This window comes from Ictalurus punctatus, chromosome 17, assembly GCF_001660625.3.
Source record: "Ictalurus punctatus breed USDA103 chromosome 17, Coco_2.0, whole genome shotgun sequence".
NCBI lineage: Eukaryota > Metazoa > Chordata > Actinopteri > Siluriformes > Ictaluridae > Ictalurus > Ictalurus punctatus.
Genome location: NC_030432.2, coordinates 7,098,620 through 7,113,764, shown reverse-complemented (window position 1 = coordinate 7,113,764; position 15,145 = coordinate 7,098,620). Strand labels below are relative to the sequence as shown.

At 38.3% G+C, this 15,145-nt stretch overlaps 1 protein-coding gene across 1 annotated transcript in view; it reads right to left on the bottom strand.

The window, feature by feature from the left end:
• igsf9ba (immunoglobulin superfamily, member 9Ba) overlaps nt 1-15,145 on the bottom strand; it is an 81,355-nt gene that overhangs the window by 51,883 nt on the left and 14,327 nt on the right. The window contains exons 2-3 of the mRNA XM_053687253.1: nt 8,921-9,118; nt 3,476-3,622 (exon numbers count right to left, since the gene is read on the bottom strand). Of these exons, the coding sequence (XP_053543228.1) occupies nt 3,476-3,622; nt 8,921-9,118 (345 nt within the window). The remainder of the gene's footprint in view (nt 1-3,475; nt 3,623-8,920; nt 9,119-15,145) is intronic.

Here is a 15,145-nt window from a genome sequence, read left to right as displayed (position 1 = left end):
TCACACCCCTCCCCTTTATACTCACCCTGCTCACCAACAGCTAAACATAGAGGCATCATATAGTGGTGCTTGAAAGTTTGTGAACCCTTTAGAATTTTCTATATTTCTGCATAAATATGACCAAGAACATCAACAGAATTTCACACAAGTCCTAAAAGTAGATAAAGAGAACCCAATTAAACAAATAAGACAAATATGATATTTGGTCATTTATTTATTGAGGAAAACAATAAAAAATTACATACCTGTGTGTAGCAAAAGTAGCTTTCAGTACTTTCAGTGTGACCCCCTTGTGCAGCAGTAGCTGCAATTAACGTTTGCAGTAACCGTTGATCAGTCCTGTACATCGGCTTGGAGGAATTTCTCATTCCTCGGTACAGAACAGCTTCAACTCTGGGATGTTAGTTGGTTTCCTCACATGAACCGTGAGGTCTTTCCACAACATTTCTATTGGATTAAGGTCAGGACTTGGCTCTTGGACTCTTCTTTAACCATTCTTTGATAAAAACGACTTGTGTGCTTAGGGTCGTTTTCTTGCTGCATGACCCACTTTCTCTTGAGATTCAGATCACGGACAGATGTCCTGACATTTTCCTTTAGAATTCGCTGGTATAATTCAGAATAAATTTTTCCATTAATGATGGTGTAACACTTCAAAGACAGGCAAGGAGGAGGTGGGAACCGGCTGAACACAAACATAATATTTAATCATAAACAGAACATAAAACACAACAGAAACACACAAACAGAACTCAAACATAAAGCACAGTTGCATCTCTCTCTCTCTCCCTGTGGTGCTTCCAGTCACTCCTTATCGCTCTCTCCCACTGATTAGACAAATCAGTGCCAGGCGTGCATCCTCACAGCCTGGTCCCTCCTTCCCCTTGTCATAGTCGTCCTGCCCCAAATGCAAAACAGGCCCAAACCATGATGTTTAATACCACCATGTTTCACAGATGCGATAATGTTCTTATGCTGTAATGCAGTGTTTTCCTTTCTCCAAAAATAACGCTTCTCATTTAAACCAAAAAGTTCTATTTTGTTCTCATTCGTCCACAAACATTTTTCCAATCGCCTTCTGACTTGTCCAAGTGATCTTTAGCAAACTGCAGAAGGACAGTAATGTTCTTTTTGGAGAACAGTGGCTTTCTCCTTGCAACCCTGCCATGCACACCATTGTTGTTCAGTGTTCTCCTGAGGTTGGACTAATGGACATTAATATTAGCCAATGTGAGAGAGGCCTTTAGTTGCTTAGAAGTTACCCTGGGTTCCTTTGTGACCTCGTGGACTATTAGACGTCTTGCTCTTGGAGTGACCTTTGTCGTCCATTCCTGGGGAGGGTAACAATAGTCTTGAGTTTCCTCCATTTGTACACCATCTGTCTGACTCTGGACTGGTGGAGCCCAAACTCTTTAGAAATGGTTTTGTAAACTTTTCCAGCCTATTAAGCATCAAGAACTCTTTTTCTGAGGTCCTCAGAAATCTCCTTTGTTCGTGCCATGATACATTTCCACAAATATGTGTTGTGAAGATCAGAATTTGATAGATCCCTGTTCTTTATCCAAAATAGGGTGCTCACTCATGCCTGATTGTCATCCCATTGATTGAAAACACCAGACTTTAATGTCACCTTCAAATAAACTGCTAATCCTCGAGGTTCACAGACTTTTGCTGCTCACAGATATGTAAAATTTCTTTGCCTATTTTTTAGAACTTGTGTGAAAATCTGATGATGTTTAGGTTATATTTCTGCAGAAATATGTGGTAGCTCAGTGGTTAAGACATTGGACTTCTGATTAGAAGGTCATGAGTTCAAATCTAAGCATCACCAAGCTGCCACTGCTGGACGTAATCTTTACCCTTCAACTGCTCAGAGATAAGCGTAAGGCTGTCTGCCAAATGCCGTAAATGTAAACATAGAAAATTCTTAAGGGTTGACAATCTTCCAAGCACCACTGTACGCTACACGCAGAAACCAACAGTGTCCTGACTAGTCTTATAACATAAAATAAAGTTTTTAAAAAATATATATATATATATTACTCATTTATTTATACTGATTGAAATGGCCAATGTCAATTTCCATACTGTGAGAAAGGGTTAAATTAATTTAAAAAACTGTAATTGTTGGCACAAAATCTGCAATTGTTACAACTGTAATTGCTGTGATATAAGAGCAATAAAACTTTGTGATGTGCTATTATTGGATGCTCCATGTTAGCCTACATCACACCACCTTATCATTGATTATTTTCCTTCAACAACCCTATCATGTTTTATTCCTTCCTTATTTATTTATTGAGTGGTGATGTTTAGTGAGTGTTTATAAAGTGAAGTAAAGCATTTCTAAATTACTGTAATGCCCAAACTTTGATTTTTTGATTTTGACTTATACGATATATACAATTACTTTCAACATTATAAATGCTTTATAGCACAACAACCGTTCTTCATTGTATGAATAGTGGTAACAGAGGAAAGAGGTACACTTTGTCTGACTGCCACTTCCCAGCTTCATACAGTACACCTCTGATTCATTGATGAATATGAAATGACGTTCTGTTTACTTATATTTTACCTTGTCCATTATACATGGAGATTATAGAAAGAGTCTATAAAGAAATGCCTAATGGCTCCTGGTGTGTATGATCCTCTCAAGACGGTGGTAATAACCCCCCCCCCCCCCCCCCATCCTACCCCCCCCCCCCCATACACCCTCATATACTATACCTACACACACACCAACTCAGCAATCTGAGCTTTTCAAATCTTAGAACAGAACAAGGCAGTGCATTAAGCAAGCTTGAGGCAACATCCTAGAAAACTCTGATTCGATAAAAATAGTAAAGACACACCACAGTGCACAGCTTATTTCCAACAATGAGCGAGTGAGTTCAGACTCTACTGCTCCTTGACTGCTCCTTTGGAATTGATTTCATGTTATTCAGTTCCCTAAAGGATCAGAATAGTCTCCACATGACACACAAGCAGTCTAAAAAAAGGTAGCCCAAACGGCCATATTTTTTTTCCAGTCCCATCATCAGTTCAGCTTGTGAACCCTCTGAATGAGCAACAACGCTGGATCTGACACAGTCCAATCAGTCGTTCTATTTTGAAACATTCACTATTGCAAACCTGCCAAAAACTGCTCCTGCATTTTAAACACAAGCTTCAATATGTCCATTGGGAGAAAATAACAGGCAATGTAATTAGTCAAATACAATAAGATTGAAGCTGTACATTTCACACGCTCCATTTTGCAAGAGTGCAGAGTTACCATCTTGAAATAGTTTCATATGTATTTCAGCTGGATGAATCAGTGACAAGATCATTAGGCATAAAAAACAGAAGCGCATTCATTCCTGCATCAGGAGTTTGCTAAATGGACATGAGCAGGCGAAACATCCAAAGTGCTTTGTATTCTCTGGACTATAAAGGATTTCTCCAGATTACAAATGTCTGGTGTGTAACTAACCGTTGACTGTGAGATGGACCCAGCTGCCATTGTGGAAGGTGTCATACTGCTGTTCCAGCATGAGAACCCTGCACTCGTACCAGCCCTGGTCCTCCGAGCGCACCTGATCGATCTGCAGAGACGCCTTGCCATGTAGGCTTGTCCTACCTGCAGCAGATACAGACAAGAACACAGCAATTTGTAAAATATTTATATTCATCACTCTGTCACAAGAAACCACAGACTAAACCAGAGCATTATTTGTGCTTACATCACAGTGCAACACACTATAAGAACCTGGAAAGCAATCCTTGATATTAACCTTATAATGCTATCACATAACAGCATACATTCAACAGTAGAGTACATGCAATAGTAAAGGATGGCGTACTGTGACTCCCAGGACCCGTATTAAACTTTCATCAGCAATAAGTGAGTAAAATAGTGTAAATCATAGATTGTGCCATTACATAGGGTTATGCTTCTCACTGCATTGGAAGCCATGTCCTGGAAACCAAGTGAGATACCATCTCTCATCTCCATGGTGGAAGACTTTCCTTGAGATTAAACATCGGCATATTGACAGTGTGGCCAGTTTTCATGCTTCACAGGACTGGTGTATTGACCAGTATATATCATAGTCCTGAGATTGCAAGCCGTACCTGAGAGAGGAAACTGCAGGTTTCCAGAGCAGGAAATCAATATGCCACAGGGAAACAGGGGGCTGCAGCCTTGCAGCAAAAGAGTTTTTTTCTATAAAATCAGAGCTTTGGAGAAACACATCTATTTTTGCACAGGGTGATAAAGTGCTGATGAGGGGAGGCGTCAGCACTGAGGTTAGAGAGCAAATCCACACTCTCTTGGCAAATGAAAAAGACTGTCTCAGCCACTACTTGAGACATGCACTTCCCATCATCTAGACTGTTAACTATAGCTGGATTGCTCTCAGTGCTTCTCATCTTGGTGTATCATAAAGTAATTTTTCAGCACCTACTCATTGTTTAATGCAGGCTGAGGAGCAAGCGTCCAAGCTTTTTAGCAGCTTAATGAACATAATTTACACGCCAGCGCTAGTGAATAAATTACATTAAACATGCTGCGGTAGTTGCTGAATAGTTCATTTCCGGTTTTATTCATTTCATTGGAATGGATAGGGCATGCTGAACCAATTAACCCTAATAATGCAGCTCATGTTACACAAGAAGTATTTTAAGTTAAAGCAGTTATTTAAATTCTAGGTGTGGCTGACACGGTACTAGGTTAAGCAGGTTTTTAACTTGCCAAACTAGACACAACATAAAATGTAAATGGAAACCTACTGTATGTGGGGTAATGAATAAATGAACACAACACCTGACCATAAGTGACATTTCCTCAGGGGTTAAACGGGAAGAAAGCTCAGGGGAGAGAGAGTGGCGCTCCATCACAACAAGCAGAGCTGAGCTCTGGTACCATTATTTCAATAGAAATACAGTATTAATTATATTGTGGCATAAGGGTGATAGTAATAATGATTTAAAATAGCATCACACTTCTTTAATGTGTGTGGTGGGGGGTTGTTATGGGGCTGCGGCATTTTGTGCGCCTGTGCCCAGTGACACACTGTCTCATAATCCAAAAACATGTGCTATTTTATAAGCTGCTGAATAACAAGAGTGAAAGCCGTATTATTATATTAAACCTAATTTGCAGTGATTAATGTTAATGTGATAATTACCACTACGACTCTATGCAGCAATATACTGACAATATATAAGACTCCTATTAGATTTCAATGCTGTGAATCTTTTCATACATATATAACTGTAATAATATTTTTATTTTTCTGTTTTATTTTGCTTTTATGTTATATCATATTAAATTTGACAGCCAAAAATGCTGCTGCCTTCACTCCACATTTTATTGTTTTTCAGGCTTAAATACATGTGCATGATTTTAAAGACATTAAATTTACCCTTGTGTAAATATTGACATAACTTTTGGACTCGAATCAACATAAATATTTAAACTAAAATATGTTGATTTTACTAGTTTGGAGGCCTTACAGTATTACATATCTCCGCCAGAAACAAACCAGATGATATTTTGTTATCATTTTGATTCCAAAACGGGAATTCGTTTTGGCCACCCAACTGTGAGTGAATCAAAGCCTTAGGACAGAAACAGATACACTGTTTTAATCCCATTTCCATGATACCAATGGCCATGACATATAACCCCTGGCTTTACTGCCCAACTCAAGCATCTGAAAACAATCTGCAAACCCTTTGGACAGATTTAACAAAATAAAGATTGATTAAAAACAATGAAAAGCGCTGTTATAGTTTTGCCTGTACACAAACCTTATTCTTCTTGGCTCACTTAATATATTTCTGTTTCTATGACAGGTCTATCATTCACCTTTTTCTTCTTTATGTCTCCATTGGCATCTATCTCTTTTTTTTTTATCTTATTTTCTCTCTCCCTGTGGCAGTTTCAAGTTCCACATTCTCATCCTGGTAATACAGGGATAGCAATAAGTAACTCTCGCCTAATCTCAGTGAAAATGAATGATTTATGGTTGCTTTCACTAATAACCATTCAGGACAAGTTATAAAAAGTTTATGCATCTATTAAAACAATTATTAATGCACTTTTGGGCATGATGCGAAAAACAATCATTTGGGATGAGAAAAAGTTCAATGAAAATTGAAATGATTACCAAGGATCCTGAGGGATGGTGCATGTTACGTGTTGGATATTCCTAAAATACAACAGCATGCTGTTTGAGATGAAAATAGACATCCATATCAAGCTTTTTTCTGAGACTAGTTGATAGCGATGGCAATGTACACAGGTATAATTTATACACCTTCTGCTGTTCAAATGATCATTATTGTTCTGGGTGATAACTTTAACATTGAAAAAAAAAAACAAGTTAGGAGTTTTAGTCAAATCTGTTTCACAATCTTTAATCAAATCCAAGTTATGGTTTCCTAGTGGACTAATGGCTAGCATGTGGTGCTTTCATCGCCAAATACAATAAAAGTCAAATCCAAGTTATGAGTTTTAATCTGAGTTACCAGCTTTAGTCACATCTGATTTACAAGCTTCAAGTCAAATCCAAGTTAGAAGTTTTTTTCTGAATCCAAGTTAGTTAAATCCAAGTTACAAGATTGATTTGAATCTGATATACAAGCTTTATATTCTGAGTTACAAGCTTTAATCAAATCCAAGTTATGAGTTTTATTTAAATCTGAGTTACAAGCTTTAGTCAAATTTGATTTATACACTTCAAATCAAATCCAAGTTATGAGTTTTTTTCTGTATCTGAGCTTGTCAAATCCAAGTTACAGGCTGTATTTGAATCTGAGTTACGGGTTTGGTCAAGTCCACATTAAAAGCTTTAGTCAAATCTAAGTTATGAGTTTTATTTGAATCTGAGTTACAAGCTTTGCCCTGAGTTTACTGTATGGTGTCATATCAACACAGCTGTTCACTGTGAACAGTAAATAAAGTACCACTACTCTACTTTTACATAAGATGATAGTAGTATTTTCTTTAGATCAGTCAAATACAGATAGATTATTTGGTTGAATCTATAGCACTGGTCAATATATTTGCTGTTTTGAGAAGGTAACACTACCACTCATTTCACTAATGTTAGCTGGTTAGCTTGCTTCTAACAAAACACGCTTTCATAGAGGTATTCATCTTTAATTTCACTTTGTAGCTCAAACACATCAAGGTCAAAAATGACATTATACTAAGTTGTGATTTCCAGCTTTCAGTAGTAGTTCTCATAAGCCCACCCTGGGTGCCGCCCATGGTGTTTAGAGAGTGCAGCTTCAATGTTAAAATAGCCTAGAAAGAAAAGACCAGATGTTTGTATTTATATATATATATATATATTAATTATTTTTGATGTCAGTACAAATGGATAAAAATATCCCTGTCAGATATCAACTATGCCCAAGAGCAAAATATTGAAACACATCATCAGGCAGCATGCTAGGACAGAGCTGGTGGCTAAAACCCACTAAAAAGTCTAGCTCCAAATAAAATTCTACGCCACTGATTGTTGTTAAGGCAATTAAAGGTTGTCGTTAAGGCAATTAAAGAAATACATGTGAATTGGGGTGAGTCAGAGTCAGGAGTGTAAGCCATGAGGAAGACAATGCAGTCTTTCATAATGAGCTGCAGTCTGACTGTAGTAACCACACTAAAGATGCCGCTGTGCTGCATTGGCTCATTTCAAGAGAACTGAAATTGAACATGAGACCTCATTTCTAATTTAAAATGTGATGGAGAAGCAGCCAAATAGTGAGACGATCAGTTCTTTCACTACTCTCTGCGTTCACACCAAAAATCTATTTATGTTTATGTGAGCTGGAGATTTGCTATTGAGCTTTCATTTTCAATCAGGTTAAGATTAAAAATCGCTTCTGAGTGCTGCAGCAGGAAAGCGCTTGGTTTCTAATCTGGAGATCGCAAATTCAAATCCCTACAATGCCACAGCCATCCATGGCCAGGAAACCAAGGCTGGGAGGGATGGCATATTCTTTCACCCCTGTCAATCACAACGACAGTAACCAATCTGTAGCATCTGTGAGCTTGTAACATGTATGAGGAAAAAAACAGTTTCGTATAAGGGTTCAGGTGCTCTGTAAAGCAGCATGAACATAGGATAGAAAAGACAGTGTTTGGCTTTACGTGTCTTGGAGAAAGCCCTAGCATTCATCCTCCCTGGTTGCTAGCTGTTGTGTGTGTGATAAGGGAGCGATAGCTAGTGGGTGGGAATTGGCAAATGACCAAATTGGGAGAAAATCAGAGTGCCAATGGGTGTGGGTGTGTCTAATCACTTTTCATAGTGGCTTTGATTTGCGAGTTAAACGCACACAATCTCACACAAATCTTATTCTCATCCTTATAAATAATGATGTTGCCTCCTCTTTCTCGTGCTCCCGAGAGCTCGTCGGCTCATGGGACACTTTCTTCATGTCTGCCACTAGGTTTGGCATATCCACATTGCTGATGTCACTGATCTAAGTGTGTCTTTCACAGCTTTGTGTGTGTGTGTGTATGTGTGTGTGTGTGTGTGTGTGTGTGTGTGTGTGTGTGTGTCATCTACTAGCTCCAACAGCAGACGTACGATAATTGATGTGTTATGCACTTTTTAACAGGAACAAGTGGCAGGTTGGTATAGAGCATCTCACATGCTTAGTAGGAAAAATCAACCTGAAGCTTTAAAAGCCTAATGATTAGAAAAGACATTAGATTGGATGTTAAATGTTATTAGCATGCTAAGGCCAAATGGGACCGCTTAATGTATATATGTCACATAATTAGCATTGCAATGCATCTAAATGTTCAACTGAAACAAAATGCATGCATATTCAGGTTTTTTAAATAATGCACGAACTTGAGCCAAATGGACATACAGTCCAATCCCACTCATAGACTGTACGCAAAGACTTCTGGACTCACCAGCATACTCCGGATCCACATGAGGAGGATAGAAGCGGAAGTTGATGAAAAAAGGGATAGGCACACCGAACTTGAACCACTCCACCACATAGGGCGTCTGCTGGCCGTTGAGGGGGTGGCTCACATCACATCCCAGAACTACGCTCTCTCCTGCACGGGCCGTCACAAACTGGGGCTCCTCTCTCACGCCGTGGACACCTGGACACAGACAAGAAGGGTGTTGAATAAAACATACCTCATTTTACAGGAAGCTCATATCAAAATAATTCATGAATTTAACATACCGTCTGCTTTAATAGGAACACCTGCACATTTATGCAGTTCTCCAATCATTCAATCACGTGGCACCAGCACAATACATAAAATCATGCATGGTTCTGTGTAAACTCTAGAGACTGTTGTGAGTGGAAATTCTGGGGAGCTCAGCAGTTTCTGAAACACTCAAACCTGCCCATCTGGTACCAACAACCATTTAATGGTTAAAGTCACAGAGATCACAATTTTTCCCATTCTGATGTGAACATTAACTGATGCTCTTGACCTGTGTCTGCATGATTGTATGCATTGGATAACTGCAAACATGTGCAGGTGTACAGGTGTTCCTATTTACTTTTGGCAAAATATTTAGACACCCTTTAACCAACAAGCCTAAAAAAATTAGACTTAGGTAGCAGTATTGCTGCAATTTCTAATATACTAAAGTCCCCGTGAAGTGCCTTGAAACAGTGTTATTCGATGTGTTGATGTAATTTCCACTGAAACAGGAAGTCTGGGTGGGACATATGAAGTGGCCCCTCCCCTTTTTTAAATAGCCAGTAGCATTTAGCTTACCTCACAGCCCGAGCTTGACAGTTAGTACCATGGAAAAATGTCTGCCACAGAGTCATGAGCAGGCACAAATCCCTCCTTCTTCAAAGTGAATGAATTCAAGCCATTTCTTAACCAATGTACATTTTACTGAATACAACCTGTGTGTTCGACCAGCCAAAAATGCAAAAACCCATGCTCGCTGATATGATTCTCTCGCTCAACAATGGCAACGTCGGCAAGGTGATTTTTGTAAGGGTGGGGGCGGGACACATCAAATTCTAGAGAGCATTTGATTGGACAGAAAATCTGATGAGAAGCTGAAGTGCAGAGTGATGTCATCAGAACTGTTGATCCGTATTGTTGGTAGAGATAGAGAGACAGTAAATTTAAAATGCATATATTTTATAATGTGAATTTTGTCATTGTTTTGGAGCGCACTAGCTTATAGAAAACCTTAAGGCGAACATATTAATACTAAATTTGTTATCTTATGAAAGTTTTTAAAAAAAAAAAAAACAACTAATAAAACACTGCCAGAGGTGGGTAGTAACGCACTACATTTACTTTGTTACATTTACTTGAATGTAATTTTCCCTTCATTTTAATCGAATTCAAAGTAACTAGTAACTTGCTACTTGAGTAGTCTTCTCATTGGATACTTTATTATTCTTACTCAAGTCATTATTAACATTATTACTTTTACTTGTACTTGAGTACTAGAGTAGTCTAGAGTAGCTACTCTATCCACCTCTGAACACTGCCATATTACGTCATGTACTGAACTGTATTAATTTGTACAGGTATTGAAAATACCAGATTTTTTAAAATGATTTTTTTTAACATTACTGAGGAAAATAATTTAACCTAATGTACAAAGTAACAGAATCAAATCCCTACCTAACTAACCAAACCTGACATAAATATAACAGTGACTTATTAAAGTTGGACCAGTAAAAAATAATTTGTAAGTTTAATGGTTAACTAGACTGGTATACCTAATCTACTGTCAACTCTGTGAATATAGTATTTATGATGTGTACACGTAAAGTAGATGCTTGTTTGCTTGATTGGTATATCAATCAAGTAACTACTACACTGTCAACATATGAAGTAGCAATAGCAGTAATATTAGCTAAATAAAATAAGTCATTAGCCTACCCTCAAGTAATTGTTTTTTAATGAAATATGAAATATTGTTATGTTTATATGTTAATGAATCAGGCTGATAGACATTCCGATCTGAAGAATACTTTAAATGCACTTATACTGCATGGTGTAAATTAAATGCTTAAGTAAACTGTAGATTTGAATAAAGTACTATCACTGATGGGTAATCATGTTATTGTTAGTGATAGGATAGGGCTTCGACGATCTCTTCTCCATTAATCTGTGCCATGCTGGTGACTGTGACTCGTTCACTGTCTGCTGTGTAATAGTGACGAATGCTATTAAACCCTTTTAATACCTTTTAGACTGCAGTTATATTTTTGCTGCTTCCTTAACAAATTGTATCATGTTAAAATTACTTGGTCTATATGCACTGGAAAAAAAGCCTATGAATCACAATCGAGCATGCTGACTCTTTAAAAACATCTCGACCTAATCATGGGTTCACCAAATCCAAACAGACTACATCTTTGACTTCTCTCTGAAATAACCTCTTAACTGAAGGGTTTTCAATATATCATTCTAGCTGTATGTTCCATTTCTCCCTTCCCTGAGACAGATGACTCGTTCTCTGCTCTGAAAACTTCCCTAGACACATCAGCCGCTGTAAACCATGCAAGCAGTTATAAAGACCCTCATTGTGACAAGCAGTCTGCCTCGCTGCCTCCTGGACTGAAATGAGCATGAAAGGCTTGAAAAGCTCCCCTGAACATGTCCACCAAGACTGTTTTCTGTTTGTGGCAAGCTTAAAACCTGCTATCAAAAAAGATCTCCATCATTACTGAGCAGATCTTGCACACCGCCTCCTACTCTACATCAGAGACATACTCACTGTCTAGCTGTGAAAAGGTCACTTTCTCTCTCTCTGAACCCACTAAAAGTGCCCTGGACTTCAACATTGATGGTAGTTATCATCATGAATTCAAGCATCATTATACTGACAGAGAGTCTGTAGCAGCGGAGACTGGAGAAGTCTTTTAAAATGACTTGAGTGAAAGGAGTTTCTTTTTAAATCTGTTTTTCAACCTTTCTTTTAGTTGTCTACTGATTAGAGGTGTTGAGTACAACCTATTTGGGAATGGTTGCTTAGTGGTTAGCACGTTTGCCTCGCAACACTGGGGTTGGGGGTTGCTCTGCATGCTTTGGGGGTTTCCTCCGGGTGCTCAGCTTTCCTCCAGTCCAAAGACAAGCATTTTAGGCTGATTGCCATTTCCAATTTGTCCATAGTGTGTGAATGAATGTGTGTGCGATTGTGCCCTGCGATGGGTTGGCACCCCGTCCAGGGTGTCCTCTGCCTCGTGCCCCAAATCCCCTGGGAAAGGCTCCAGGCTCGCCGTGACCCTGTGTAGGATAAGCGGTACAGAAAATGGATGGATGGACTCACCTTATACACCGGATGTGGTGTTGACATTTTTTACCTCCTAGATAATTCTCACATATCACATGATAGCTACAGACCTGAAAGGGCAAAGGCTAATGTGCTTCCTCAGAGACATGTAAAGCCTCACAATTCAGAATTATTTCAGAAAACTCAAATAATCAACCTGTCAATTGAAATTTCAAATGTTTTTTTGTAAATTAACTTCAATAGCCAATTGTATGATTCCCACGAATGGCTACTGTGAGGGTTGTTTAGTCAAAAAAATAAATAAAAACAAGCCAATTTCAGGAGCAACAGGATCAGAATACTTTTCTATAAACTGACAGCTTTCTAACTGTTCAACTACCAAATATTTGCCTTTTATAGAAAGGCAGCAGATGAAATTCCCACTGCATTAATGAGAGGACACGCAGTGCCTCTGGCCAGCTAATTGATTGCTTCAAAATTGCAGTTGGTCAGATCTGATAATAAGGGAGATGGATTAGTCAATCGACAAACAGGCCCCTCCCAGCCCTGTGAGTAATGGCTAAAGGTCATTGTACCTGTCTCAGCAAAAAAATATTCTCAGGAATGGATTTTCCCCATTTCCCCCACTTTGTAGCTTGAGAATGTTCACTTCAATAGAACGTAGATTACGTTCAGCACTTCAGTGAAGAGGAAAGTCACTGCTGGAACAAAAACAAAAACAAAAACTGCTGATGGTGCACTCTCCAATTCTGAGACACTGCGTGGAAAACCAAGCAGCTCACTCGGTAACTTCTCCAAAGAAGCTAAAAACTAAAACTGCAATGCACTATTTAGATACAAAAGAAAAAAAAATTACCATTAAAAGTACTGCAGAAAAGTTCAGAAGGCCACCAAGTCTAGGAACACAGCTGAGAACAAAAACATTAAGAATCCTTATATTTGTGTTGCACTGATAGATAGGGCTTTTTCTGCAGCAGAAATTATTTCCTCATCTTCTTCCATAAGTGCTGCTATACATCAATTAATGGTAGTATTTACCAGTTTCATCTTCTTGTTCTAGGGAAATAGGTCACTTTATTAGATTTTGCCTGCACAGCTTTTAGACAGAAACGGAACAGATTTCATCAAATTATGTGTGTGGTCCTGAGCTTATCATGACAGCACAAGTGTGCAAATATAAGCCATACAAAAGGCAGTTTAGCCATAATGAATGGCCAAGGGGATGTGTGCACAACTCTCTTACACTCTCTAAATCCTGCACACGACAGAAACCTCACAATAAAAAACCCTCAGTCCTACACGTTGGGTACATGCAGGTTTAGGCTTGTTAATGCGGACATCTTACAACCTAATTGGAGACTCACTGGATAAAATGTTAGCAGAACCATGTATTGCACGCACATTATGTTAATAATAAATATTGTGCGTCTGGGATAACAACAAATGCAATTACACATGAAAAACAGCACAGACACAAATAAGCTATAATTTGTTGTGGGCGCAACAGAGGGTTTAAACAGAAATAGGCCCTGCAGGCCGAGTTCATCACATTGTGAGCTGTGGCTGCACTGGTGAGGCGATCACCTTTTAGTCCACTTCAGTATGCTTCGGGTCTGACAGGTACAACAAAGTCAAATGAACCCTTTAGCACACATCCAAACTCCTCTAAGTCATTCTGTACATTAGCACTGCAAAAATGTGTCCGTTGTGAGCTGTGCCGAAAGGCATGTTTACCTCCTTCACCAAAGCTGAAATTATTTTATTATTTTTGTGGAAGACCTATGTTTTATCATCCTTACTGTGAGGTTTCAATACATGACTGAGTCAATTTTCTTGGCGCACCATTCAGATTACACAAGTCACCTGTGTGGACGTCATGCCTTCAAGGTTGCCAGATTCTTCCTGGGTAAAAGCAACAGAGTGGATTTTTCAATAGCATCTTGAGCAGTGTTTGTCAAAGTAGGGTCCAGAGACCCCTCAGGGGTCTGTGAAGCATAGCCAGGGGGTCTGTGACCCCTTTTTTGATTTTGTTACAGTGGCAGAAATCACAACCAACAATATCACAGTTATTATATTTTGGGGTCCAAGTACCAAAGTCAATTCAGGCCTAATGTGTTCTATTGCTGAAACTGTCAGGAAAAGAAAAATATATATATATTCAAATAATGTTAAAAATCCATACAGAGGGGGTCAGTGGAAATATTTTTTAAGGGATTCCTTAGCTACAAAACATTTGCAAACCACTGAACTAGACCATCATATTTAAACACACTTGTCTTTAAACCAAAAAATGGCATAGAAAATGCGGACTAAAGAAGCAAATAAAACCTAAAAACAAAATTTAAATTAAACATTAAAAAAGGTGAATACAGTAATAAGAAGAATGAGAAGATTGCAACAATATGGCTTCCACGTTCCGTTTATAAAATAGCACTTGATCCAGCACATCCTATTATCATCTTGTGCTGACAGATAATTGTGTGCACAACTGTATAAATGTAGCACCAAGATACTAAATCAAGGTCATGAATGTGTGTGCGGTTATTGCAACTGAATAACTGTACTCTTAATTAAATAAATTTCCACAATAAACATACTTTTTACTCCTTATATTTTTAGACCTTTAAAGTACTCATTACAAACTAGTATTCTCTCATCCATCCAATCATTTTTATGCTTTTAATCAATTGAATGGACTTCTGTGCATTTTATTACATTTCAGTTTAAAATCGTCCAATCAAATTCATCAATTCATCAATATAGATTTAAACTATGAAGAATCATGCCAATTAGTTATCTGCTTAATTTCATATGTTAAAAACATAAACTACTTTTAATACTTGAGTACATTTAAAACTAGCAACTATTTGGCATATACTTGAGTAGATTTTTGTCAGAAT